Source organism: Phalacrocorax carbo, chromosome Z, assembly GCF_963921805.1.
Source record: "Phalacrocorax carbo chromosome Z, bPhaCar2.1, whole genome shotgun sequence".
In the NCBI taxonomy this organism is placed as follows: Eukaryota; Metazoa; Chordata; class Aves; order Suliformes; family Phalacrocoracidae; genus Phalacrocorax; species Phalacrocorax carbo.
In genome coordinates this window covers 58,238,232-58,264,952 of record NC_087548.1, presented here as the reverse complement: position 1 = coordinate 58,264,952, position 26,721 = coordinate 58,238,232, and the positions used below count along the sequence as shown (strand labels likewise).

At 35.9% G+C, this 26,721-nt stretch overlaps 1 protein-coding gene across 5 annotated transcripts in view; it reads right to left on the bottom strand.

Moving 5' to 3' along the window:
• Positions 1-26,721, bottom strand: part of PAM (peptidylglycine alpha-amidating monooxygenase) — a 150,350-nt gene that overhangs the window by 22,632 nt on the left and 100,997 nt on the right. For 3 of the 5 annotated variants that reach the window (XM_064439408.1, XM_064439410.1, XM_064439409.1), the window contains exons 8-15: positions 21,473-21,521; positions 20,914-20,981; positions 19,156-19,236; positions 18,966-19,042; positions 18,569-18,672; positions 14,139-14,326; positions 13,396-13,467; positions 106-411 (exon numbers count right to left, since the gene is read on the bottom strand). In XM_064439408.1, coding sequence (XP_064295478.1) covers positions 106-411; positions 13,396-13,467; positions 14,139-14,326; positions 18,569-18,672; positions 18,966-19,042; positions 19,156-19,236; positions 20,914-20,981; positions 21,473-21,521 — 945 coding nt within the window. The remainder of the gene's footprint in view (positions 1-105; positions 412-13,395; positions 13,468-14,138; positions 14,327-18,568; positions 18,673-18,965; positions 19,043-19,155; positions 19,237-20,913; positions 20,982-21,472; positions 21,522-26,721) is intronic. The other 2 variants (XM_064439411.1, XM_064439412.1) reach the window with 1 other exon arrangement.

The window sequence follows — 26,721 nt, the reverse complement described above, 5'->3', positions numbered from 1 at the left end:
TGCGTAAAATACCTCCAAGCATCAACTGATATTCCCTTCAGATTTTGCTAATGTGGATCACAGCTTACATTGCATTTCATTGTATAAAATTAATCCCTAACCCACCTCCTGTATGTTCTGTTTCCCAGCTTCCCTCACCATGTTTAGGCTGCTGTAAAGAGAAATGTCTGTTCTCTGGTGGCCTCAAGGTAGACTCTAGTCTGTGAAATTTGTGAATTCTGTCTCTGACAAGAATAGTATTGTCCCTCTCATCATGATTTGTGATCTCTCTGGCAAGATCCTTCTTTTGGACTACATTAGCAATCTCAGCTACAAGATCTGATTCTGCCTTTTCTGTAGGGTTATGCTTATGCACATGCACAACATCTTCCCTTTCTCCTAGCAGCTTGGAAAGGAGTGAATAGAAATCACCTGCACAGAAAAGAGAAAAGATAAGAGGAAAGGAGGGAAAAAACAATTATAACAGATCATGTAGTTTTAGAAAGCTTCAGCAAAATATAATGTAACAAAGTTATTCAAACAGTCACTGTCAAAAGTAGTATAAGAAGGAACTGTGTCAGCCTCGGGAATTGAATGAGCCAAGTCTCTGGTATGAAAAGATAATGTCAAATCTTTATCAACTTTAATTTACATATATATGTCCACCTTTACCTGTCACCCTGGCATCAAAAAATCATCACCTCTGCACAGATGTTCTTGGCACCAAGAAAAAAAAAAGAAATAGAAAAAGTGTGCAAAGTTCAGAAAAATAATGTTTATGATGGAATGATCTGAATTTGCCAGGCTACTGCAGACTTATTCTATTTTTATAAAACAAGGTGGTAAAAACTATGTAGTTTTATCAATTTTTCACTTACAAAGACAATAATAGACAATCATGATGTTTTTCAAAATATATTTCTTTGAAATCTGTCATCACATAAGAAGCTTAGGCTGTAAGGAAACAAACTTTTACATTTGCAGATGGATTCCACAGAGCATACTGTAGAAAGAAGACACACTAGTAAAACAAAGTGATCCATTAAATTTTCATTTAGTAATTCAGTCTGGGTCCTGTCCCTGCTCTTCCTCCAAACAGTCACAATATCATCTTAGTCACAATATCATCTGGCAGTGCAGAGAACAGTATTTTCTCAAGCTGCCTGCTAGCAATGCAGTTATCACTACAGCTTTCTTGGATACCAACAAGCATTTCAGTAAAATCCAAAACAATAGCCCGAAGCAAACAACTGAAAATTAGCTATGCAAATTGCAGAACCACAACTTTCTCCACAAAATATCCAAACGACCCAAACAGGTTTTGATGAAGTCAATGTTCAATTCTTTTTGCATGGTTAAATAAAGTGATGACATGACGACAAGTATATCCCTCTCTGCTAACCAGATTCTCTGCTAACCAGAAGGCACCTAACTTGTTAGAATTTATTAACCAAGCATCTTGGCTGCCTGAAATTATTGTCAGTTCTGTTAAGTACCATTAAATTAATTAAATACAATTGCAGCATTCGAATGGAAAAAAGACATCTAATATGCTTTAAGATTTAATGCAAGTAGGTATACTTCTATTTCATTTTAAGTACAAATCACTCATAATTAAGAATTTATATTATTTTATGACAGGCTACATGACATGCTTTTTAGAAAAGCAAAACTATAACTAATGAAGTTTTCACACATGAAAAAAAAAACCATCCAGAACCTGAAACCATCATTTGCAGCCTGGGACAGGGAAAATTAAGTCTTTTGGAAATGACCCTAAGAGGATGCGTCATGTTTATAAACAGTCCTAGTTCAATGATTTTGAGTAGGATTCCATTCCTTGCCCTTGGAAATGAAATATCCCAGATGAAATCTTCTGTCAGAAAATAATTACTGAAGTAACAGAGCCAATTTCAATGAAATGAACAAAGCAAATTAGATAAGAGAGAAAACTGTTATGCTATATAACAAATATGAATTATTTGCTTCAAATACAATTGTGAAGCTAGAATGCTTCATAATCCTAATACTGTCATTCAACTAGTCCAACTACTGATTCAGAACAAATTCAAATATTGAAAACATATGATAAAAGTTTTGGATATGAACCATATTTATTCTGAGAAAGGTTTATAATTATATTAATCACATTCAGTAGACTCTAATTAAAACATCCAAGAATTGGTGCTGATGTAGAAACACATCTGGAATTCCCTTTACTGAGGAAACATTTGGTATTAAAATACTCTCCATTGGCCTAAACTATATTCTTGCACCATTTAAAAAATTTAAAAAGTTCATATGTACAAATGTTTTGCTTTTATCAATGGCTGGAGACCCACATATAAGCAAAGCTCACTGACTTCTCTATATGCAATCATTGTCAGTGGAGAGGTCTGAATGGTTAAAGCTGTGTTCTGCCTAATGTAACTGTGTAGTCTCCCTAAACCAGGAAGCCTGGTGTTATTTTAAACCACAGGCCTTTTTAAAGCAACTTTGGTGGTCTTTGCCCAGTTCACTCTTTCCTAGATGTGTGTCAACAGTCTGATCAATTTACTTGCAATTCTTGGTCACAAAAATAACAACAGCATGCTGCTGTTTGTACAAAGGTTTTAGATCCCTAAATCACAACTCATATGCTCATTCTATTTGAAGTTTGTCAGCTTCCTTCTTCAGCCAAAGACGTTGTATTCTACCTCTGTTATGCAATGGCTGCCACAGAATAATTAACCCACCCTCTAAAATAGAAATTGCTTGCTTATTTAAAAAATAAAAACCAACCCAAACAAAACAGTGCTTCAGTTCACCTGTCTGAAATTAGCTTCTCTTACTACAAAAGAAACGGCTAAGAGATAGGGTTCAGTGAAGGACAAGAAGAAAAGTGAGCAGGGGAATCCAACTTAAAAACAACAAAAGTCCAGGGAACAAATTTCAGGACAAGGTGCTTTCATAGAAAATTCCAGTGGTCTTTATGGGAGCTATTAATCAGGGACTCAAGTCCAAGTAGGTTGATCAGTTTTGGTTTTCTCCTGGAACTAAGCCTATGAGCACAAGATATATGAGGAACTTTCAAACAGTGGAATATTGAGTAAGGTGGTTTGAGGATGTCACGGTCAGTGTCTATAGATGAGATACATTCCAAGTAGATCTTGACCTATTAGTGCTTTTTTTAAGCAGAGGTGGTGTAACCACAATGGTTAAGAATCTTTAGAAACTGTCTGAATTTATGAAAAAAGGTGTGCCTTAGAGAGTGAAAGTAATCTGAAGTGTAGCTGCTCTGAAAATGTGATCTTTACCTTAAGTAAATATGTTTGAAAAAAACGAATATGAAATCTCTACACCTTAACTTAAAAATACGTCCATGAAGCCTACAGATCCGCCCAGTATCTCCATATACTTGGCACAAACTGCAGGCTGAAGTCTTCTGTCAATTTCTTGGCATCTTGACACAACTCAAGAGTATTTACAAAGCAGAAAAGATGTGTGCAGATGTGAAAGGGAAGAACTGAAGTTTTCTGATTATTCAATGTATGCAACTGTTCCCTAAACTCCATACATTGAATAGAGGTCCCATATATTTGGGACCAGTGCTTTTCAGCTTTGTTTGTGATCCCCAGGCAAATTCCAATAAATTTGTAAGCAGCATATTTTTAAGAAGTAGTTCAGAATTTACTACAGATAACTAGCAAAGAGCACACTCATGTTGTTTCTGATTAACACGTTACTCTCTGCAAAGCGATATCCAGCGAACATCAAAGCACAATCTCCTGTTGCTGCTTTACAGCTGTCTTGTACTAGCTGGAACAGTTGAAGGACATTGCTTGCCTGAAGATACTCAGTGGGAAAGGAACACCAGCAAGAAGCACCACGTTATTTGTTTGGTCTTGTCTGAGATGAGACAGCCCAGCCTTTAGAATGCCTGGGTATGACAAGAAGATAACATGGGTGAATGAACAAATTGCTCTTGTTGAAATAACTGACGTCTAGCAGAGCAGTCTCAGGGAAGCTGACTGATTAGGTTAGTTTCACAGAGGATACTTACGTGCACTTCTTATGCGTAAGCTATCAGGACACTTCCTTCTATGTAATACAGTAAAAGATGACTGGCTACAAATACCTAGAATTTATTCTGTTCTGGAGGAAGTGATAGCTGTCAAGACCATCATCTCCAGAATGAAACGATGCACTACACTAGGAAAATTCTTTTACAGAACAGTGTTTTGGAAAACAGTCATACAAGCAAATAAAATTGTAACACTGGCAACTTCATTGCAAACTGTGAGCTGAACGTCACCTGATCTTGATAAAAGACCAGATTAGTTTCAGGTTAAAACAACAGTTTAGTATATTGACCAGCAAGGTCGGGGTAGAATCCCAACCATGTTGAACCGCCCATAACTAAAACCAGTCCTTCAGCGCTCGAGCGTGATGTCCCCAGCCTGCAGGGAGCAGCCGCTGTCTGTGGTGCCCGTGCAGCGCAGCGTTACGCTGCTGGACGCGCCAACTGGCAGTGTGCAGCATCCAGCCGTGGTGCTGCAGGATCAAGCTACGGGACAGAAAGCTCAGCCACAGTAAGCCTGTCCACAGAGTCTGAATGTGTAGCTGATATGATACGTATGTGAAAACACATTTTACTGCATTTTATAAAAAGGCAAGAACAGCCCGGTGGTGCCTGCGAATTCTCATCTCCAGAATATGTATTTGTCATAATACCTGTACAGTTTCACTGAGACGGTTCATATAGGCCACCCGCTCTGTCACTGCCTTTCCAGACTTCTGTTAGGAATCAAACTGAACAGAATTTAAAATGTGAAGCCACTACTGCAGCCTTCTGACAAAATGATGTCTTACCAGGAAATAACCAGAACTGAGGGATTAAGAGCAAAAATACAGCAAGCAGTCCTCTCTGCTGACAGGGGACTGGTACCGCAAAGTTCGACTGCGTGTTGCTGCAGCTCAGACGGTGTGAATGCTTGTATTGAAAGTCTCCTTTTCTTGAGCATGTCTGGTCTGATATGGAGCCAGTATGTTGGTCCTTCCAAACTCATGTCTCAGTCCTATTATGACAGTAGTAAGGGACAATTTTTCATAGTTGACTTTGGGTTTCCTAATTATCTCCGAATAAAATGCAGCGTATTCTGAGACTGCATGTTTCTGTCTTATCAGGATGTGCTTCTGTTAAGCACGTTCACCTGGCAAAAACAGTCAATACTTTGCCTTTTCAGAAGCACTGGAATTGGGGTCCAAATAATATGGACTCCAAATACGGTTTCACCTCATCTTAAATCTCAGGTAATACCTATATAATATATTAAGAGTCATATCAGAGAATGTGTACTTCAGCTGAAGAATTATCTTCCTGATGAAGATATGGGAATTTATCTGCAAGCATCACCTTCAAGACTGTGCCATCATGAATAAATGACTTCCAAATAAACATTTATCAAAATAAAAAGTTTAATTTTCTTTGCCTTCTTTGGCTCCTAGATGAAGCTACTAAGCTTATTCTAACAGGCATACATAAGATAACATTGCTAGTAGAAAAGAAGGAGAGAAAGGCATGGAAAGACATTGCAGAAGTGAACAAAATCTAACATTCATTTATTTGAAGTGACACTGGACAATTTGAAATAACAGGCCAAAATGACTTTCAAAACAGCTTCTAATCTGCTATTATTTTTCATGCGAGTCCTACCATGCTGATTTAATCTGTTGCTTTGATGAAAGCATTGGAAAAATTCCAGAGAACTAAAAATTATTAAGTAAGGCTCTTCTCTTTTTGAAGGGATTTGAGGGGCTGGGAGAGGAAGCATAGATATGAGGAAGTGAAAAGGGTAAAGCTGCTCTAGAGATTCTTGGTCACTATCACTGTGCCCTACGTGATGTGCACTTACAGCATAGCCAAACTGACATGTCTGAAGAACAGGAATGGTATCTGCTCTGAAGGCATTTCTAAGCAGCTTACAGAAAAGATGGAAGAAAAGGTTAAAAAATAAAATCCTTAGCTGTTTTCTTCTATGTATGTCTGCATGTCCCTAAGAAGGGCTTTTAGGACTATTGCAATGTAAATGCACTTTTTTTTGTTTTAATAAATTGTTTTTTTTTTTTCTTCAACTGTCAAAACGTTTTAATGTACAAATGTTTTAGGAGTCCAAGCACAGTTTATAAAATCACTAGGTTAAAGGAGTTTGTCACTGGGAAACAGAGTGATAAAAGTAAGAGAAAGTATGAAAGAAGATGAAAGAATCTTCACTGAGGATTATGTTTTGTTACAAACGCATGTTCTTCATCAACAAATCAGAACCTGAGACTCAAAACCTAAGCTGGGAGCACTTTCCTAGTTGCCCTATTCTCTCCTTTCCTTCCTGACCAGTATTAAGCTCCTGAGAAGGACGATATTGTTGCAAAAAAATATATTTATCAGCTGCTGCTAAACAACTATCAATAAAGACAATGTTTTTATTATGTAGGGCTTTGCCATGCTCATTCGGATATATTACACACATTTGTAATTCAGGCACACAGTATGCCAGTTCTACCACAAATTTCTATTTCATACAATCCATGCTTGTAAATACAATCCTTCTCTGACAAAATGACATATATGTGACTATGTTTATTAAAGAGCAGTTCTGCTATTATCAATTTATTTATTTGAAGCATCACCATGCTTTGGATTAAAAAAAATTACTATTATGAAAAAGGAAAACATTTTGCCAATAATAATATTAATAATGAATATTATTATTATTGGTGTGTTTTATATTTGTGCTATGACTTAATAATTTCTCTAAACTCTTCCTGTACTACTATAATGTCCACTTTCAATATCTTCATACATGTTCACGATATTATAAGCAGTTTTTACAGTTCACTGATAAGTAGGCTTTTACATTATAGAAAATACCTAGGGAAAGTCCCTCTATAATTTTACCACCATAAGCCAGGTATCAAACAGTGAAAACGGAAACATTCAATTTAAAATGGCTTCTTTCCATGTGTGCTGGTTTTGACTGGGATAAAGTTAATTTTCTTTACAGTAGCTAGTATGGGGCTATGTTTTGGATTTGTGCTGGAAACAGTGTCGATAATACAGAGATGTTTTCATTACTGCTGAGTGAAGGCCTTTTCTGCTTCTCACACTGCAACATCAGTGAGTAGGCTGGGGGTGCACAAGAAGCTGGGAAGGAACACAACAGCTGACCCCAACTGACCAAAGGGATATCCCGTACCATACGACATCATGCTCAGCATATAAAGCTGGGGGAAGAAGAAGAAGAAGAAGGAGGAAAGGGGGGACGTTCGGAGTGATGGCGTTTGTCTTCCCAAGTAACCATTACGTGTGATGGAGCCCTGCTGTCCTGGAGATGGCTGAACACCTGCCTGCCCATGGGAAGCAGTGAATGAATTCCCTGTTTCGCTTTGCTTGTGTGTGTGGCTTTTGCTTTATCTATTAAACTGTCTTTATCTCAACCCATGAGTTTTCTCACTTTTGCTCTCCTGATTCTCTCCCCCAACCCACTGCGGGGAGTGAGTGAGTGGCTGTGTGGTGCTTGGTTGCTGAATGGAGTTAAACCACAATAATGCTTGTGATATTCTCTTCCTGCTTATGTATGCAACCTATACCAATTGCAATTTTTTTTGCTTAGATTTGATGCTCCTTTCTTTACTGTGCTGAAGATGCTTTTGTAAAGATTATGAATAACCTTATTCTAACCAAATCAAAGGCTCATCTTTTATTTACAACTTTGAGCAAGATCTTTCCATGTTTAAACAACAAGAAAATCCTCTGTGTTTTTGAATCTTCTTAATTATTCTTCTTTAACTGTAAATATTGCTCTTCCAAGGTTTAATTCAATCACTTTTCTCTTAACTTTGATATTCTATTTAAGGGACCTCATATAATCTCTGAGTACCAAACATGCATCTGAAGCCTCAAAACTTCTAAAGATTTTCTCATATGTCTGGCCTTAACCTAAAAATGTATCTGACACTTCATTCTAGCCATCTCACATCAATACTGGAAAGTGCATTTGTCTTCTGTTTCAAGCCTCATCCTTTCTCCATCAGCCTAAGAAACTTTAACCACCCTGCAAACTGACTTTTTTTCTTACAACCACACACAAACTAGGAAAGGTCAGTAATGACAAATTTATTTTAGAAAGGAATGTAACTCATGTTTACATGTGCTGGCATAAAAATACATCAAGTCTTATTGGTTGACTCTGCTGCCATAGGTTTGCCATGTAATACTATCACAGAAATATACTACTTCAATACCTGAAAAATCAAGGACCTGCCTGTGTGCTGACTCTCCTTTCCTCTTCCTTTCAATGCCTGTCCTGCAAGAAATTGTAGGCCTCCCTTCACATTTCCCCCCCCCTTTTTTTTTTTTAAGAAGGAAACAAAAGAGATATGAGGCAGAAAGAGAAGTTACACTGCATCCTTTCACTTAAATCAGCCAGAAATTTCTATCCCAGATACAAAAAGCCTTCTTCAGTACATTTTTGTTGTAATGAGCTTTTCACAGAAATGCACAAGTAAACAGCAGAATATGCAACTCTGAATGGACATTTCAGTTTCTCAACTCACAGAGATTCAGCTACAACCTAGCAAAATATTTCCAGCAGTGTAACAAACATTTTGTGCAAAAGTATTTATCTCTCCATGTGTGTGTGCACGTGCATGTGTGCACTTATGCAAATACAGCATACAACAACGGAAAATAATTAAAAGATAGGTTAGGCATTCAACAGGTAATAAATAGCAGAATTATGTGTAACTTTAATTTGGCCCCGTTTGTACAGATTATGAAGTTAATTTTTCTTACAAAGAAACCTCCTCATACAATTAATGGGCCACCACTATATATTTATATTTAACCTCAATCCTCTTCCAAGCACTCTGGAACAAGTGTTTTAACTGAAGAGAAAGACTTCTCTGAACATTTCTATTCCATCACCTCTGTTTATGAAACACTTACACTGAATTACCTCATTATTACAGCTTGTGCTATGAAACTAAGGTCCATAACTACTGCTACTTGATAGAGATTACAGCCAGAACTGTCATTTAGCATCTATTAGTTTTGGGTGTCCACCTAGAAACATCTCAAAATGTGATTTTACAGGGTACTTGCATTATATTTCACATCTTCTTTTCAAGCCACATTTCCAGTCCATTTCAGAAGGAGCTGTGTTTATGCGAGACTTAGCTTAGTTGCTTGCTTTGTCCATCCTCAGACTAGGATAACAGACCAGACTTCACAAAGGTACTTAGCTACCCAGAACCATGCATCCACTCTGATAAGAGTCTAGAGTAGTACATGCTTTAATCAGAGACCATCAAATTGTCTTAGACCCTGAAGCCATATTCTTTTCTTTACATTGTTCCCTATTTCACTCACTATACATATTCTAACCTGTAAAACAATGAAGTAGAAGTCCAGTGAGATGTTTTTCTATGCAACCTATCTCACCAGCAGGACAGCAATTCTATGATCATGGACTTAAAGCCCAATTTTATGAAACCTGCCTTCTGAAGGCTGGACTCAAGCTGTAATATTATTTTAAATGTAGGAGGTTTAGTGGGATTTCAGTTAAAACACTCAGCTGTGAGAAAGGGACCTCACATGAGTCTAGCTGGGATGTTCAGAAAGAGAAATCTTAAGTTCATTTGTATTGAACTTCACCATTTGAACTCCTGGGATAACTTTTGCTCACAGTAATCATGAAATAATGGGGGATGAGGGAAAACCCCATACTGGCAGCACAACTAACCAATACTGAGAGCAAAAGAATCACAGCTTCGACTCTCACTTCAGATTCCATCATCAGAGCCAAAAATACCCAAGTTACTTTCTGATACTAGCTTCTGAATTCCATATGAGAGACAGAAGCAAAAAAGGTACTTTTGTAAGTGTCACAGTAAGCATTAATACCAGAATTAAGATGAAAACCCCATCTCTTTTCTCTCCCATGTAAGTAAAGTATACTTGTGTACACACATGTCCTTCTAAAACAAAAAATCAAATCTAATTTTTGGGTTATATGCTGCAAGTAAATTTTCACAGCAAGCAGAGTAAGCCAGCCTTGAATTTTTTTTTAAAAAAACATTTAAACATAATTATATTAGCTTTACTAGGGGAAAAAATGCCTTTTCTGCTTCAAAAGAAGATTACAGCTAATGTACACAAAATGAGATATCAAATAATAAGCCACAGATCAACAAATTAAATAATAACCATCACCTGTATACTCCTTTGTTATTAAGAAACCACTCCTGCTATTGTGTCTATACAGCTTTCAGGTACAGCAGCAGCTGACTTTCTCAATAGTGAGGGCTGCTTCACTGCTTGCATACTGAAACAAACCTACACTACATTCTATTATGCGACAGACTACAGCCAGGGAAGTGTTGAACAAACAGAATGAAACACATTTAGGCCTTTTTTCCACATGGAAAGAAGAGACATCTAGCAGACACGGTGAATGCTATGAATGAAAAACAATTTTTTTCAGTACTGTATCTACTGAATACAATTTAATCAAACTTCTGCTGATGAACAAAAAATAAACGTAAATATTTGTTTTGCTAGGGACTCTGTGCTTCAGCAGGAACAGGAAATGCTCTAATATGCACAAATATCTAAATCAATTGCATTTCCTACAATAATTAACTACTTATAAACAGTTTATCTTCACCAGTGACACTACTGTTTCAGAAACAATATAATGAAGTCAGTTTCATTAAGATAAGTTCAGTTTAATTTTAACACTACAGGGATTTAGCTTTGTCTTGATGCTGAATGGTTGATGCTGAATGGATGGCTACGACTTATTTCAATATATTTACATTGTTTATTAATGTGATTCTGGTGAGTGAAGGTGATGAAATTGAAAATTTAACGTAAAAGCAATGGTAACCCCTGGAGGTGCTGATACAACGAACTGCCTGCTTGCAGCAGGAAGTATGTCTTCCAAACCTATGCCCAGGCAGTCATGGGATACACACGTTATTAGCAAGTAGATAGTTTCACATGGCAGGTTTTTTTGTTTTCCCCTTTTGAGGCAAATGCTTAGGTTTAATACTAGTCACATCAAAATTTGTCTCTTTGACCACGCCTCTACCCCCTGGGATTTTTAAGTATCTCCAGGGCAATATAACAATTTCACAATTTAACGACTATTTAAATTTTAGTGAAGTAAAGTGTTTCCTTCAGTTACGTGAAACTAAGGAGGGTAAAATGAAGTTGCTAGAACATAATAAGTCATCAAGAAAAAAGCATGCAAGATAAAACACAGAATTATGGAAAAATCATTGAAGTACTATCTTCAGAGCAAATCAAAGGCTGAAATTACTGAGCATCAGCTCAGTAGCAATAGAACTAATCAAAGCCTGAGATTTGGTGGATCTGTGTTTTGTAGATAAGCTTATCATATAGAGTATGTCATGCTAGACCATAAAGGGAAAAATTTATGTTATAACCTTAACCTCAGTCAACGTATGTATGTGCTTCTGTGTGGCTATGGGGCCCACTGCCCCCTCCCTCCAAACTGCAGAATTTTCCTGTTGTTAAGGCCTGGTTCAAATTTGGTTGACAGGGCTAACTCACTAAAATTATTTGAGGAAATGGACAAATTGGCAATGCAATTACATAAAACCACTTTGCCCCACAAAACCAGACTCCAATTTGTATGTAATTTTTACAGGCACATTTTTTCAGACCACTTTCAGCCCCTGGTTTTCCCACTGTATCTTTCCAGGTGCTCTGTGCTTGTAGGACCAAAAACTACTTTCTAGAACAGCCACCCAACTTCCCCTCTTTAGAGACAAAAGTAAAACCAAACATGATCTGATTTTTCCTTTTGCTTTTTTTGTTTACACACACTTAATTCAACTGAAGTTAGAACTGTATCAATGTAAAACTGAATCTGGGCTCCTCTGAACGATGGGACAGTTTAACGATTAAGGACATGAAACAAAATTCTCTCACGGCAACCACTGTGTTTTGATATTTCACAATGTGATCCCAGCTAATTTCAAATGGACAAAACAATGCAGTGTGTTTCCATAGAAACATGTTAGATGAGGATGTATAATAAATAGCGGTCTCAGCAAACGAGACTGCATTGCAGAAATGTGGCTTTGAAATACATTTCAAAGACAAATGACAAATATTTAAAAAACAGGACCTTGTTTCAACATTTTGTTTCAAACAGGAACTAATTCAATAAAACACACAGATAACATGATCCTCAACCAAATGCTAATGTGCATATTAGTAACATAAGGGTGAAGCAGCTTGTTAGCATAAATCTTGATATACATTTGTAAGCAGTTAGCTCATCATGCTCTGAACAGTCTTTAAAAAATTAGAATTTTATTTCTTTCTAGAAAATCCATCTTTAATTGATCAAGATAAGTTTCAGATACGAAATTGTAAATATTACCTCTAGTAGTTTATGGTAATTTCAGTCAAGATGTTCTTACACTCTAGAAGCTAGTTTTTATGTAACTATTAATTATTTGAGTTAACTCTGCAAAATGGCAGAAAATCTAACCCCTTTGGGAGATGTTATCAAAACCTCTAAACACTGGCTTAATATTTGCTCTCATTAAAGGCAAATGGAAATTTGTCTTTAATTTATTAAGTACTTGAACTTCAACATTGTTCAATGAAAGCAGTAGGAAACTAGCTGATGAGGTCTTCCCCTTTGTATCAAGGAAAAATCTTGAAACTAAACCAATATTTATCTAATACCATGTGATCCACAGGAACTTTAAAGTACAGTCTTACTTTAGTATATCTCTGAAACATAAATAACATTCAGATGCTTCTATTTCTAGCTTTGTAACAGTCAGAGATTTTTTCCCGCAACTAAGCACTGCACACATTTTTGCATGAGTTGGTATGCGTATATGCACGCATACACAAATGTAGTGAAAAATAATTCAGTATTAAACATTAGCAGCACTCAACCCACTGCACGTGCAACCTAGATTTAAGTATAAGAACATGTTATTCCCTAATATATACACAGTAATATGAACTAAGAGCAGATAGTTACCTACAGAATACAGAACAGTTACACGCTATAGGACTGCTTCGTTGTGTCCATTCTTTAGCATAAATTACAATCTTCTGTAGCAAATTAAACCAAGAACAGGAAAATCTAATGAGATTAAAATGCACTAATAAATATTACCTACAAGGCTTGAGTTCATTGGTAGAGTAATTATTTTATTAATTCTTATATAGCATTCAATCATATCAGCTGCACAGAACGTTGCAAATTGCATCAATTAAAGATAAACAGATTAAAACTTCATAACTGGTTAACAATCAGGATGTAATTTATCAGTATTTTACATCATTTCCTCTCCTACTTGACATAGAAATAAACGAGTACATACCCTGATCCAAAATCTCTTCCTCTTCCTTTTTGGCCTGCTGCAGCAAAGAACTTTTATCAGTACCCTTGGTTGCTGAAAAATGGATTTAGGATATGATGTTAACCTCTGTGTGTGACTGGAATTGATTATCTTCCTACTGGGGAAAAAAAAGCCCTTCTGAAAAGAACATTTGGTATTTTTGTCTATCTATAGTAGTTGTACCAAACAGTGCAGCAGTAAAACAACTGGAACGAAAAATTACAATTAGTACTTTGCTACACAGGCACGCCAGTTGGATTACTTCTGGCTAATACTGCTGGTGCAACTTACCTGCCTACTAGTGTTCAATATAAACATTTGATTCTTTCCATAACAAGGTAGTGGGATCCAGGTAACTATGGAAATGTTAAGATTCAACTTTGTAGGAAACAGAAAGAAGATATAGCAAATATTAAGAAACTGTTAATATAAAGTACTGATATTTGGCACAGAAAAGAGGTCAATCTTTTGGGTACGCAGCTCATGTAGCTATAAAAATACGTTGGAAATTGAAAGACGACAATAGCAAGAAACAGACAAAAGACTATGGCAGACATTTCCACCAAGAACAAGAGCAGAATCCTGTGATGATCTATAATTAGCGATTTGAATTTATTCAGAATTGCATTTCCTTTATATGAAAATTTAACATATCAAAGCAACACAGACAAACACATCAGTGAGCATAAAAAGACTTCAATAAAATGGATTACAAGTTTTTTCACCTTCATGATGTCCATGCGTCATCTTTAGCATATCAGACTTGACTGGAATAGGAATATTTGCCTCCTGCGGTATATTTCTGAACATCTCAGGGTTTGCATTCTGTGTGCAGGTCATATATGAGACAGCATGCTTGGCTTCCATGTAGTACATAATGTAAAAATTACACATTTCATCATTGGCTGTTCCCCTACACAACACAGAAAAGATGCAGCAGTTAGGAAAAAATAAGCTGAATATAGCTGCTATTCAATTCATCTGACCCTTTTAACAGAATATTAAAAAAATTGCAATGAAATGTTTAAGAGTCCAACATTAAAATATTTAATAGCTTCATTGTAGTGAATATGAAATGTTTCTTTCAGTTTGTACTAGAGAATACCAGTTTGCACAAACTCCCCAGGTGTCAGAAATTCCTAACAATCTGGGTTTGATTCTAAAGAAAATTGCATCAACTTTTTAAACTGCTCTTCCTTCTCATTTCCCGAGTATACTCTTTAGAGTCCCCAGTGTGTCAGCAACACTGCACATGTTCTGATGAAATAAGACAGAACTGTATCATTTATTACATCACTATTCATATACTTCTCTGTCAATCTGGGGCAAACCTAATTTAAAATCATTGCAAATAACATCTAAGTTTCATTTCAGCAGCTATCTTCTGTGGCGTTTTTTCTTCCCCCATGTTCAAGTGCATCCATTTATTGGCCAATCACACTGGTTCTAATGCAGCAAAACTTGATTTCATTACATATAAAGACACCATAAATATCTCTTAAAGAGAAGATAGCGCTGCCATCCTGAGAGTAACTTGATCACAAGCTTCTGTAAGGAAAACATGAGGAATGATTAAACACTAGCAAAATTCAGTTCTTTGATAAATGATGTGCATGTACTTGAAACAGAAGCAGCTCTTCTGTACTGCTACGTAATCCTGTCTTCAACAGAAAAAACAGCTGGTACGAGGCAAAATTTTTTCTGAAAAATATGACTTTCTGAAGCAGACAATACATGGCCTCTTTGCAACTGTGATCTATTTCTGGTTTTTTTCCTCTGCCATACAGGTTGATATCTTTTATTTATAGCTACAATCCTGACAGCGGAATAAGCTAGCGCTTATGAGCAAAGGTTCACAAAATAAAGGGTTTAACATTAAGATTTTTGAATTAATTTTCACAATTAAACAGTGAGCCCACACTCATAAAAAGGCACGGGGGTGGCCTATTAGCTGTTTGCAAAAGACGTCAGCGCTGACTTTTCCAGCAGCATCCTGCAGCATTCATTTATTCACCATAGCAACAATAATGACACGAGCCGGAGGGTAGACGGGGGAACATGGGAGAAGAGACTGTTTCAAAAGGGGAATTGGTATTTTTCCATGCATTGAAAATTTAGCATCCCTTGGAGACCACAAAAATCAGACTCTGACTTGGCAAGCTCTGCTTAAGCTTTTAGAAAGCATTAACTTCACTGTTGGACTCCCAGTATCTGTCACTATAATTGCCTCCTCTTTAAAACTCCAGTAGAAAAGGGGATGTGGAACCCACACGAACTCTGGTTCACCTGATACATGTTACTGTGTAGAAACATTTCAAAGTTGATAATTTTAAATATTTACAGTTTAAAAACCCCACTCTGTCAACAACAGTTTTAGTAAATTCACCAAAAAAACCTAGAATTCTTCCATTAGATATTTGAACTCCTAAGAAACCCTGTTTTGTGAACAAGTTTAATGAGTAGATATGCTGATGCACAAGTAAAAAAGAAATAAAATTAAAAAATTCCTGTTAACTGCCTTCACACCACTGCCACAAATATACAGAACTGTGTCCAGTTCTTGGTATATTAACAGTAGACAGTGAAGCATAATGAAACAGAGGACATAGCATCGAAAAGCAAGATAATGCAGTTAAAGAATCTTAAATACTGAATGGGAATGCTTTGCTACAGGCACATAAACCTTCTCTTGAGTGGTACAATACCTGTTAGACATATTTTGAAAGGGAATGATATAGGTTGCAATATTTTCCGTTAAGAGCTTTAAACAATAACAATCTGGAAGAACAATCTTTTGTATTGATGTGACAGAAGATGAAACTGCGTCATTAAGTTATCCATTATAAAAAAATGCAGTGGTCCCTTGCATCGAGTACTTGCTGGTCTGCAGCAAAAGTTAGACGAAATCTTGCTTTATAGATTAGGAATAGCTGATGTCCTCCTTACTTGACAAAGGATAATCCAACCCTTTCATTTGCAAAAGTTTGAGCTTGAGGAGAAATCGAGCCAACTGAAATGGACAACTTATGAAACTTTTGAAGAGATGAGTCCTGCATAACCTCTTTACACTACAGACACTGAGCCTGTGTTCATGTAATCACCCTGAACTTGTATATAGACCATTGCACAAGGAAAATCAGGTTTCACTTCTGAACCTTGGTTTGCTGAACTCTTACACATTTAAAAGGCATGCCTCAACACCTAATTTAATTTCTCAGACTAGGAGAGGAAGCAGGATGAAAAAGGCTAGTGTGAACCACAGGCGTCATGACATAATATAAGATAATGGAAAGCAATTAGTGTAACTAAAGAAAAACATGAAAAAAACCCAAGAACAAATGTGTAAAGAAACAAACAGTGCAGTAAGAAAGGAAGGGATAAAAACAAAAGAAGAACATCTATTCTCCCTTCCCAATTTAGATACTAAGTAATAGACTTGCCCAAAAATGACACTTCATTCATATGAAAGGGACTAGTTCACTATCACAGTAATTATTACACAGTTAAGAAAGTATAACATCAAGAATATGTCATATATTAACTACAGTTAGCATATCTTATGAATGGTTAAGCTTTAACTGATCAGCTTTGGAAAGGTGAACGGACAAAGTGAACTCTAAGTTTGTTTTAGCCCTACCTTCTATGTATACTAAGATAAATCATATAAGGAGTTTAAGATTTTTTTTTTCAGCTGGTTTAAAAAAAAAACAAAAACACAGGCAGAAAGTTAAATATAGAGACTGGGAAAATAAACATGCAGACTTGATCTGATCTTTTTCAGATATGCATTATTTCACAGCTTTCCTTTCAGGGATTCATTTAGCATTTTTTCAGTGTTTATATTTGGAACTCAAAGGTTCTTTTAGGATTTGTTTTGGACCGATGAGTCATGCTGAATGGGAGCAAGACAACCGCAACACCAGGGCAACATTTTCCAAGATTTAAACAACTTTCATTTCATTTATTTTAGCTGTATATAATTCCATAAACCCAGCAATCTTGTGAATGCATTCCTTTTCATCCATTCATTTCATATTATGGTGATAATTGTTTTCAAACTACATATACTTCCATATTATGCATCAGCTTTTGTGTAAGAGTTTAAATATTTTCTTAAAATGCTTATATATTGCTTATCAAAATTCATAAATAGAAATTATGCAATAAAAATGTAAAGGTCTGCTTGTTTCTTTAATTTCTGTTCCTATTACTTCTCCATTGGAAGCTTATTAGTACACTGAAAGAAAAGACCTTAATTGTCCTGTTTCTTAAACTGTAAGGATTATTCAACAAATGCGACACAAACTTTTAGAACCTGCAGAAAAAAAATCTACCTAAGGTTTTGGATATATTTTTGTTAGCATTATGGCTTTTGTAAAAATCTTTTCTCAAACAATTAATTTTGCTTCAGCTGCCACTCATCACTATTTTAACTACCCACTGAAAGATGATAAATTTGTGTTGAACCCTTAACCCCCTACTGAGATGCAATCTTAGGGTGCTCAGTGCACTTTCGCATATATTTTTACAGTTGTATTTGTTACCTTGATCTTATAGAGCTCTGTCTGCCATCTTTGGCTGAATAGCATCACTGACAAACACAGTTCAGATCTTCCTATTTATTACCAGGCATTTATGTTTTAATTATTTTTCATGATAGCCTGTATCTTTTTATATTGAAAAAAATGTAACTGGCATATTATTATGAATTTTTAAGGTGAGATTTTATGGTCGGTCAAAATTTATAAGCTTCCATAAATATTCTTTCTGAAATAATGAAAAGAAATTGTGAAGCTTCATTATTTTGTTTTAAACAGTCAATAGCTTCAATTTATTAAAAAATTAGGTTTTTAGAATTTATATTGTGAATCCTTCTCCAACTGCAGAACAGGTCAACATCCAGTAAGGTGTCTGACAGCATAGCTTCTTCACCTGAGAAATACTCAAACACTTCAGCAAAATTCCCTTAAGTAAAGGCAATGAACACTGTGTAGTTATATCTTTACCAGACTAGACAGCAAAACAGACCATTCTGGCATAATTTAACAGTTTGCTAGAATTGTCTTGGAGGAAGACACAAAACAAATGCATTTCTACACATAACCAATACCTTGGAAAAATTAGTTAGGAAATGAAGCAAATAGAGAAAATTTACCCTATATGTGTCTCTGTAGTTCTGCCTTCACCACTGAACACACATCTAGCTGCTAGGATATCATCATAGCTAACATCTACAGGATGTTCTACTGGATAAAATGCCTGAAAGAGAGGATGTTTCACCACAGTTAGTGAAAGTGTCTCATATTATTTACATCATTATACATGCACACGAGAATGACAGTGCTACACGTCTGAAAAGTAATTTCAGGATGTTTTTTGTATCATAATGTAATCACGATAATACTTGGCAGCATTCACTTCCAGCAGCACAACAACATGCATCAGTGCAAACACCATGACACAAATCTGTGGGTACATGACTGCCAATTCAGCTTCTCAGATTTAAATAAAGTTAATTGAAATTTACAGTTAGAATTAAAAACCCAACCAACCTGTGGTAGTTGTGGACTCTGTCTACCAATCAATGTCCATTGACCATTTCTCACTCTGTATCCACTCACTACTTTACCTATAACATACCAATATGTATATGAACATGAGACATTTCTAAAAATATATGTTGTAGTGTCAGCATTTTTGTGTTATCTGTTTGATATTCCTATGTCACAATAAAACTCTTACCTAGTCTGTGTGTGTGAACTCTGTAGGCAAAAAGGTGCATTGGAAACCTTTTGTAATGGCAGGCAATGTCTGCATCAACCACTGTTAAAATATGATGGCAATAAACAAAGAAAAACACATTATTTATCAGAGAAAAGTTACACTACTGTACTTCGTCCAGTGTGAAAGCGGTTTACAAAAGGTCTGTCTACACTGGACAACAGACAATTTCAAAAGATAGTGGATAATATATTTCTGCAGTGTCTATCACAAGACATTTGTAAAGAAAACTAATAAAATACAGTACAAGTCACTTGAAAATTACTTTCTGTGATGATGTACATAAAAATGAGGCTGAAACTCAGTAGCATTTTTTCCAGTGTATATTACTACTGTTTAACAAAATAAAGTAGTACATTTGCTTACAGACTATGTTGAGGGACACTTAGAACAGCTCCAGTAAATAGCCTACTCAGGAGAAAATTAAAATAAACTGATATAATTCTAAACTGATTTATAATGAAGGCTTGATTTTAAGATCTTATAGTTCTAGGCCCAGTCCTAATGATTTAGGGTTAGATGCAGAGTTTGGCAGAGAAGTACTGTACAGACAACGTCTGCAGGCTAGTACTTGTGTTAGGTTCAGTAACATCAGCTAAGGAAGAGCCTATAGAGACATTTCTCTGCTGATACCTCTCTCAGAGGTTATCCGGGGACTGGCTGCATTCCTCCTGTTATAACAGACTTCGTGCTTTACTTAAGAACTGCAAATTTGATTGAACATGAGAAGGCAGTTTTCAACAGGCATACAGCTGTTTTTATCCCCCTTTCCCTCAACCCTCCAGCTGAAAAAGTAAATTTTTGCATTGATCAAATATTTTAGTAGGGGAGTGTGTGTGTCAGTTTGATATGTTTTCATATTGAAGAGCAAAATATGTTAAGTTTCAAATCAAATTAAAAAAGGTTTCAAGCTGCTGAATTCACTGAACAGTTGGGAGTCAGCTGAGCGTTTGACAAGCCTAATTCTATGCTGGCAGCTAACTGTAAATGGGACGAATGGTGTTCTCAAACATCCAATTTAAAATTCTGGTATAGCATAGGAAAATGTAAGGTCAGTGTTCAACTTCCTTAAACAGAATATTCTGTGCTAACTTGAAGAAATGATACTAGGACTATCCAAGCTGAGTTTCAGGCAAAATCCACTGAGAAGGATTCTAAATTGAAGCTGTTTGGAAACTTTCTTTTGCAGTGTTTTTCAGGATTTTGACCTTTTAACCAACTAGGAACATAGGAATAAAATTTTTAAAGAGCAGCTCCTTACTGGTAGAAATTAATTTATTAAAATTGAACTCTTAGTAAATCACAAATAGCAGGAGTGACAAATGCAGATGAAGAAGAGTCCAAAACATTTTATGGTTTTTTTTTTTTGGGGCGGGGGGGAGGGAAGAAGTAAGAAAATAGGTAGGGCTTTTTTGGTAAAATATTAAAATGAAAATAAATCAAGGAAATACTCCTAAGAATCCTAGAAACTTCAGTATTCACAGATCATTATTGTTTTACACAATATTGTTCTCTACAACATTGCTGCCTTTGCAGATGTAGACATTGGGAAATATGATACAATTCTAACATTTTTTTCATAATTAATTAAGTTTAATTAAGCAGCTAATTTGTCCATCTACAACTTGGCAAGTCGCTGCTAAATCTTCTCCTGCAGTGAGCAGTAAAAATAAATCAGATGCTGAAATCATACAATCAGTTTGTAGAATTCCAACTCACCTTTCTCGCCTGGTGGTATTACAGTGTTCACAGACATCATAAGATACATTCCAGCAATCAAAGGCTGCCTGCAATTCAAAATCCAAGCTCTGCTAAACAAGTCCTTTGTAAAACCCGACTGCAAGTGACATGATATGCAATACCATTTAACACCACTGATTTCCACAGTTTTATGTCTGAAACTGGTCTACTGAGAAAGAAGCTGTTACACAGCACTTCCTTTTCCCTCTTTTTTTTCCACACTGAGCTACAATTCTTAAAGCATCTTCTACAAAGTATCTGAAATAGGACAAAACGATCATCTAGATAATTGCTGCCCTTGTCCTAGATTTCTAAATATGAAACTCTTAAGCTGGATTAACTCAGCACTGATAGGACCGTTTAGTCAAGTTTCTTAGCAGGAGCTACAGTTTTTGCCAACAGATGATACATGGCTTCAAAATTCTTATTATTGTGAAGTATGTATTGTTTTTATTTCAAAGGAATCTAAAGGAAGGGTTTCCATGACTCCTGTTCTGATGAAAAATCATAATAGGTAAGTATTTTTAAAGATACTTACTTCTGATGTGTCAGATGTAAAGTTACACCAGAGCAGTCCTTGTGTTTATCTGTACAAATCACAAAACAGTTTAATCATTAGCAACTGAACCCATGTGAAATTACTCCACATTAATAACTTTATTCTCCTGTATAAAAAATACCAGAAGACAAAATAAGTTTTAATCTTACTGTTTGCAGTAAAGCCTTCACACTGTGGAAACATTACTCAAATTTGCACAAACCCGAACATGTCACAGCTACATTTGTAGCGAAATCCTAATACAGAGCAAAACTTGGAGAAAAAACTAGCTGGTTTTTTGGCACTAGAATTCACAGATCTTTATGAACTAGCACCTGGGAGATGAAACAGTGTCATTTTTACAATAGCAGAGAAAGTTGATTTGCTTCAAACAAATTTGTATTTTGACAAAAGTTAGAAAAATGAAAGATGTGTGGAAAAGCAATGATTTTAGCCATTAATAATGAAGCAGCCAGAAATCCCTGTAATAAAATCATGAGGTAAAATTGAGATACTGATACAGTGGTTCTGTTTAACACTGTATATTCTAGAAGGAGAGTAAAAATAGTTAATTCATTTGTTAATTTACTCTATCAGCATTATCTAACATGCTTGACATTTTAATTTAAAGATACTATTGTCTTGATATAGTTACTCAATTTTAGTTGGTGATCTGAGAGTTCAGTCTGATCTTTTTCAAGAAAGTTTCCTTTTCTTATGTTTATACCAAAACTAGCTGTAGTTAGAGGACAAATATAACTCCAAAGCAAGTAAATAGAAAATGATGAAAATATACCCTCTAACAGTGTATGCTTCAGGATAGAAAGGAAACAGAATAGCTATGGATCTGCTCACAAGTGTAACTTGGGAGACTTTCCTCCCATCAGTTGCTAGATCCTGAACTGAAAAGTTGTGCATGTGAACAGAAGAAAAGATAATGACTAGAGTGGGAAAAAACAGGGAAACTTCACAGATTAAAAATTATCAGTTTAGTTTTTCAGACATTAGCTATTTTAGTCATACCACATTTCATATTAAGGGGTAATATTCAGCTTAATTTTTACACCATTGATACTAGAACTTACTTTCAGTATGTTCACAAAGTAGACAGACACTATTTTACAAAATGTATAAATTAGTGCATATGTTATGCAAGTGAAAAACATGGTAATCCAATTTCACTAGGTTGTCATAATGCTCATCATCATAGCGTCTGAGAATTCTTAGTTTCTCCAGCTCTGTGTAACTCAACAAACACTTCTGTATTTAAAAATCTGAATCAGTAAATCACAGTTATATCTTTACAATGAAAAATGAAAGACTTCACTGTATGCGCAAAAGAACAATCAGAACAGTAGCTCTTCCATCAAGACCACCCACTACTGTAGTTGCGTTGGATGTTTGGAAAGGACATCTCATGAGAATTTTTGAAACCAAGCGTGATTAATCAGAAGGAACACAGCTGAAAATTCAGTTGGTGATCCAGAAACAAAAGCACACCCATTCAATGCAGATGGAATTTCTGACTGACTGTGTGTCACGGTTTTAGCTGGGATAGAGTTAATTTTCTCCACTGCAGCTGGCACAGTGCTGTGCTTTGGACTTAGTATGAAAACAATGTTGATAACACACCGATGTTTTAGTTGTTGCGGCATAGTCCTTGTACTAGTCAAGGGCTTTTCCATCTTCCCATGCTCTGCTGGGTGCACAAGAAGCCGGGAGGGGAGGGGCGCACAGCCAGGAGAGCAGACTCAAACTGGCCAAAGGGATATTCCATATAATGTAACATCATGCCCAGTATCTTAATTGGGGGAAGCTGGCCAGGGGTGGGGGGCAGGCAGCAATCGTGGCTCAGGGACCGGGAGCATCGGTTGGCAGGTGGTGAGCGGTTGTATCGCTTGTGTTTTTTTTTTCTTTTTATATTATTATTATTATTATTATTATTTTATTTTAATTATTAAACTGTTCTTATATCAACACACAAGTTATCTTGCTTTTGCTCTTCCGATTCTCTCCCCCATCCCACAGGGGTGGGGGGAGTGAGCGAGCGGCTGCGTGCCCTTTAGTTGCTGACTGGGGCTGAACCATGACACTGTGTTAAGCTACATGTAATAGAGCCTCAGACACAGAGAGTTCAGTACCTATATTCTCTATAAAGGATTGAATATGGGTTTGGCAGGGTACTGACAAAGTTAATGTGTAACCACAGAAGAAGTATTTTAAGACTACGCAGATGCACACAAAAACACTAAGCGAGTCAGCCACTTATTGCCACTGTATTACCCACATTTTCTCTGTTCTATAAAACAGCCAAATAAACAATATATTGTAGAAAATAGAGATTTTTCAGTACAATAACATGCATACTTATATATAATTATTATGCAAACATGAATGTACAGAAGAAACCAGTAGAAACTGGAAGATTAATCTAAACTTTAAAACAAAAATTCTCCAATTTAAAGTACAGTCTTTAAAACACATTTGAAGTATAGTCTTCAAATGTTTTTTTTAAGTTAATTCTTAAAAATGGGAAACAAAAACCCAAACAAAAAAAAACCCAAAAAGTCTTTCCATAAATACATTCATCACATGGCAAGTCATTTGCAGAGTGTGGCAGAGAGGTAAAGAGGAGAAAAGGTTGAAGGAGAAGAGACAGGAGAAAACAGAAGATTAAGTTAGAGTAGATAAGGGAAAAATCACAAAGTCAAGATATGGTCAGCACTGGGTAAAGATGGAAAGAAAAGCTGAAGTTATGCCATACCACTAGTTTTCAATCACAGATAGCAAATGTCGCTTCCAAATGGCCAAGTCATGAATCCAAAAGCACCAGAAAGACTAAGCTATTAGGATATAAGTAGGGGAATGGCAGGAAAACATTCACAAGAAAGAGAAATTAAATTATTTGTCCATGGTTTTAGGAAAAGTTCAAGATATGTATATACTGTTCTTCCTCCTCTTCACTGTACGAAGCTTCACTTAGAATCTTAATCCCTCTATGTTTCAGGTCTTTCTGAAGTCTCTTTTGCCCCACTTCCCTTGTTTCTAACTAATTATTTTTACTAATTTTTCTGGCTATTCTTACAACAGAAGTGATGCTGCAAAACTCAACTTTAATTAAAGTTTAACATTGTTAGAAAGTGTGCACTATGTCAATTTTAATGGAAGTTGGGAAATGCTTGCTTCCTCTCAGAACATTTTACTGTATTATTTAAAGTAATAAAATTTTAAATTTAAGAATTGAAAATGCAATTGGTAGATTTATGTCTCTCAGTTCTGCAATTTGTAGTTGAAAACATCACCATCTTGTCTCTTAAACACTGTTGAAAAACTATCACAAAACAATAAAACCAAACCTGACATATGCCAAACATGAGTCATATTTGAAAAATCTATTACTGTATCATAGAGTTTATTTTAAAAATATCACGTCGGGAGGAGGGAAGTTACTCCTACTTAATTCATTTTGGCAATATTGAAGTGTCTTCACAATATTTAAATTTTCAGAGCACTGAAAAAACTCTCATTCAGTATTTTCATCTAAGTTGAATAATTTCAAAATGAACTGATGACTGTAGGAAAGTTATTATTGCTAGTATACAATGCAATCACATTAATCAGTATTGGGAGAAACATAAATATATCAACTTTTCGTACAAGAATCTATTCTGCAGTGCTGTGTCAAGAGTGAAATAAGGGATGGATACATTGTTCTAGACTTTTAAGAAATTCCTACAGCACATTATAATTTTCTCTGTGTTTATGTTTAGCCATGACTGAGTGAAACATTTTTCTAACAACTACAGGTATGCTGGAATTGCTGTTTGTTTGTTTCTACTTCCCTACAGCTCACCTCCCTGAAATACTCAAGGCTGCTGAACCCTCCACCCAAGAACACTGACTGTAGTGAGGCCAAGCTGGCTCCTGGTGCAAACTTTTCGAGCTTCGCTGTGTGACCTAAGCAAAAATATCCTTAAACAATGCACAAAACAAACATGTCTTTTAAAGTCTCCCTTCCAGTCTGTCAGTCCAGTTTGTCTACTTTGATTGCTTTGTTTCTCCTATTCAGCAAATATGCATTGCCCTGGGACATAGTAGTTACTATTTGCCATGTGGCAAAGACCAGAAAGTGCATTTTTATATACCTCAGAAAGAGGTTCAGTTGAAGCCAATTGTCCGTGCAGAGTTTCCAACTCAAATGGAACAAGAAGCTCTCCTTATGACTGTCTTTTGTGTGGTGTGCAAATATAACACAATCATATTAGATAGTCCCTGCTTCTATTTATCTATGTCAAACAAAATCAATGGTGGACGTTAAAGCCTACCACCAGCTTCAGATTTTTAAATACTTAATTTTTAAAAAAATTGTACATGACAACTTTGTGATGATAATTCCAGGTTTAACTGCCAGTAAACACTTATATTAGTTAAAAAGCATCACCTGTGCTACTCCTGTTATTCACGTTTTCTAGGAGAAATATCTCAAATTCTAGAAATACTCAGTTTGTCAAATGAAACACTCATAGCTGAGAAGAAGTCAAATTATCCTAAAAAGAAACTCTTTCTTTCTCTAGGCTGATTTTGATAAACCTTTCAGTGTGAGTCTGAGAGGCTTCCTGCCAGCCTGCCCATCCAGATCTACAGACCCAAACCCTGTAATTCAGTATGTGTGATAATCTGGCACAGAAGCTGAGACTTCTAGGGCTTCCTAGATACTTAAAGTTCTGTGGATTTTTACTCAGAATTAGAAAAATAAACACTCTTCAAAACGTATTTTCTTTGCTTTCTGGGTACATGGATTGTAAATTATAGAGCAAACTGTTAAAAATATTTATTCAGTTTCTTCATTGCTCTATTTGTAATACTTAATAGGAACAGTATAGCACTCATACATGGCTACCAGAGTGCTTAAAAGTGGAGCCTTTTATGAAGCTCCAAACCCCTTGTTATTTCAAAGTCAGCCCTTTGATTTGTACCAGACTCTCCACATATGGTCTCAGAATTGGTTTTGCCTCATTAAAGATAAGAAGTAGCCTCAAAGCTGGAGCACAACCTCTGAGCAAGGCAATTCCAAAGCTAATGTCCACTGGGAAGTAACTTTGTACAAGTTATATTTGAAACAACAAAGACATGGAGAACAAAAATGAACTTGAAGTCTTGGTAAAGAAAGAGACAAATTCAGTAGGTCACATTCAATATCGATACTTAATATATGATACATAAAAGAACAACAGCTGATATTGTCTTTT